The 1,123-nt window shown below is 48.4% G+C and overlaps 1 protein-coding gene across 1 annotated transcript in view; it reads right to left on the bottom strand.

Annotated features, from left to right (window-relative positions):
- Window positions 1-1,123, bottom strand: part of Kiaa0319 (KIAA0319 ortholog) — a 60,589-nt gene that overhangs the window by 9,909 nt on the left and 49,557 nt on the right. The window contains exon 16 of the mRNA XM_023700010.1: window positions 1-135. Coding sequence (XP_023555778.1) covers window positions 1-135 — 135 coding nt within the window. The remainder of the gene's footprint in view (window positions 136-1,123) is intronic.

The following is a 1,123-nucleotide window of genomic DNA, read 5'->3' as shown; positions in this document are numbered from 1 at the left end:
TCAATCCTCAGGACCTTGAAGAGCAGGTAGTTGGCCTTCTCCTTGGAGAGGCGCTTGTGCAGCTTCTGGGCCACCTGGGCAGCCTTGAGCACCTTGAACGGTGGCCCGCTCTGGACATAAAACACAATCACAGTGCTGCAGAGGAGACAGAGAGAGGTCACGTCCACCTGGGCCTCTGATGTGCAAGTCACAGGCCCAGAGGCCAGGCCAGGACACCAGGGTGTCCGTGGCCATGGAACCTAGCAACTGTTTCTGTTCTTTTCTGTCCCCAGTACAGCTGACGACAAACAAACAGACCAGTAAAGAAGAAGAGCAACATGAGTGGGGCAAACATGCCCTGTTCAGGAAATGGAAACTTTCACATGTCCGCCTTTTTTACTTCATCCATCCATCCACCCATGCATCCATCCAGTCCTACACTCTGGGGATGAACCTCGGGTCTCCCACACGCTGAGCACGTCCTCCCCTGAGCTGCACCCCACCCTCCTTGGCCTTTTCACTGCCGTACATTTACATAGTACAAAATTCTTCTTCCTAAAGTGTAATGTTCAGTAGCTTTTAATATATTCACAGATTGTCCTGGCCATCTTGGCGGCTGCTCTTGATTGAGGGCCGTCCGCACTTAAGGCAGCAAGATGGTGGCTGCAAAGAAGATGAAAAAATCTCTAGAGTCCATCAACCCTAAGATCCAACTTGTTATGAAAAATGGAAAGTATGTGCTGGGGTACAAGCAGATGCTGAAGATGATCAGACAGGGCAGTGAAATTGGTCATCCTTGCCAACAACTGCCCAGCCTTGAGGAAATCTGAAAAAGAGTACTATGCCATGTTGGTCAAAACTGGTGTCCACCACTACAGCGGCAATAACATCGAACTGGGCACAGCATGTGGAAAATACAGAGTATGCACACTGGCAATCACTGGTCCAGGTGATTCTTATATCATTAGAAGCATGCCAGAACAGACCGGGGTAAAATAAACCAAGCAGAATTTCTCATTAATAAAACCTGCCACAGCTTGAAAAAATATCAGAGTATGCACACTGGCAATCACTGGTCCAGGTGATTCTGATATCATTAGAAGCATGCCAGAACAGACCGGGGGAAAATAAACCAAGCAGAATT

The sequence above is a fragment of the Octodon degus genome, unplaced genomic scaffold (assembly GCF_000260255.1).
Source record: "Octodon degus isolate 3935 unplaced genomic scaffold, OctDeg1.0 scaffold00119, whole genome shotgun sequence".
Taxonomy (NCBI): Eukaryota; Metazoa; Chordata; class Mammalia; order Rodentia; family Octodontidae; genus Octodon; species Octodon degus.
This window is presented reverse-complemented; position numbering and strand designations above follow the sequence as displayed.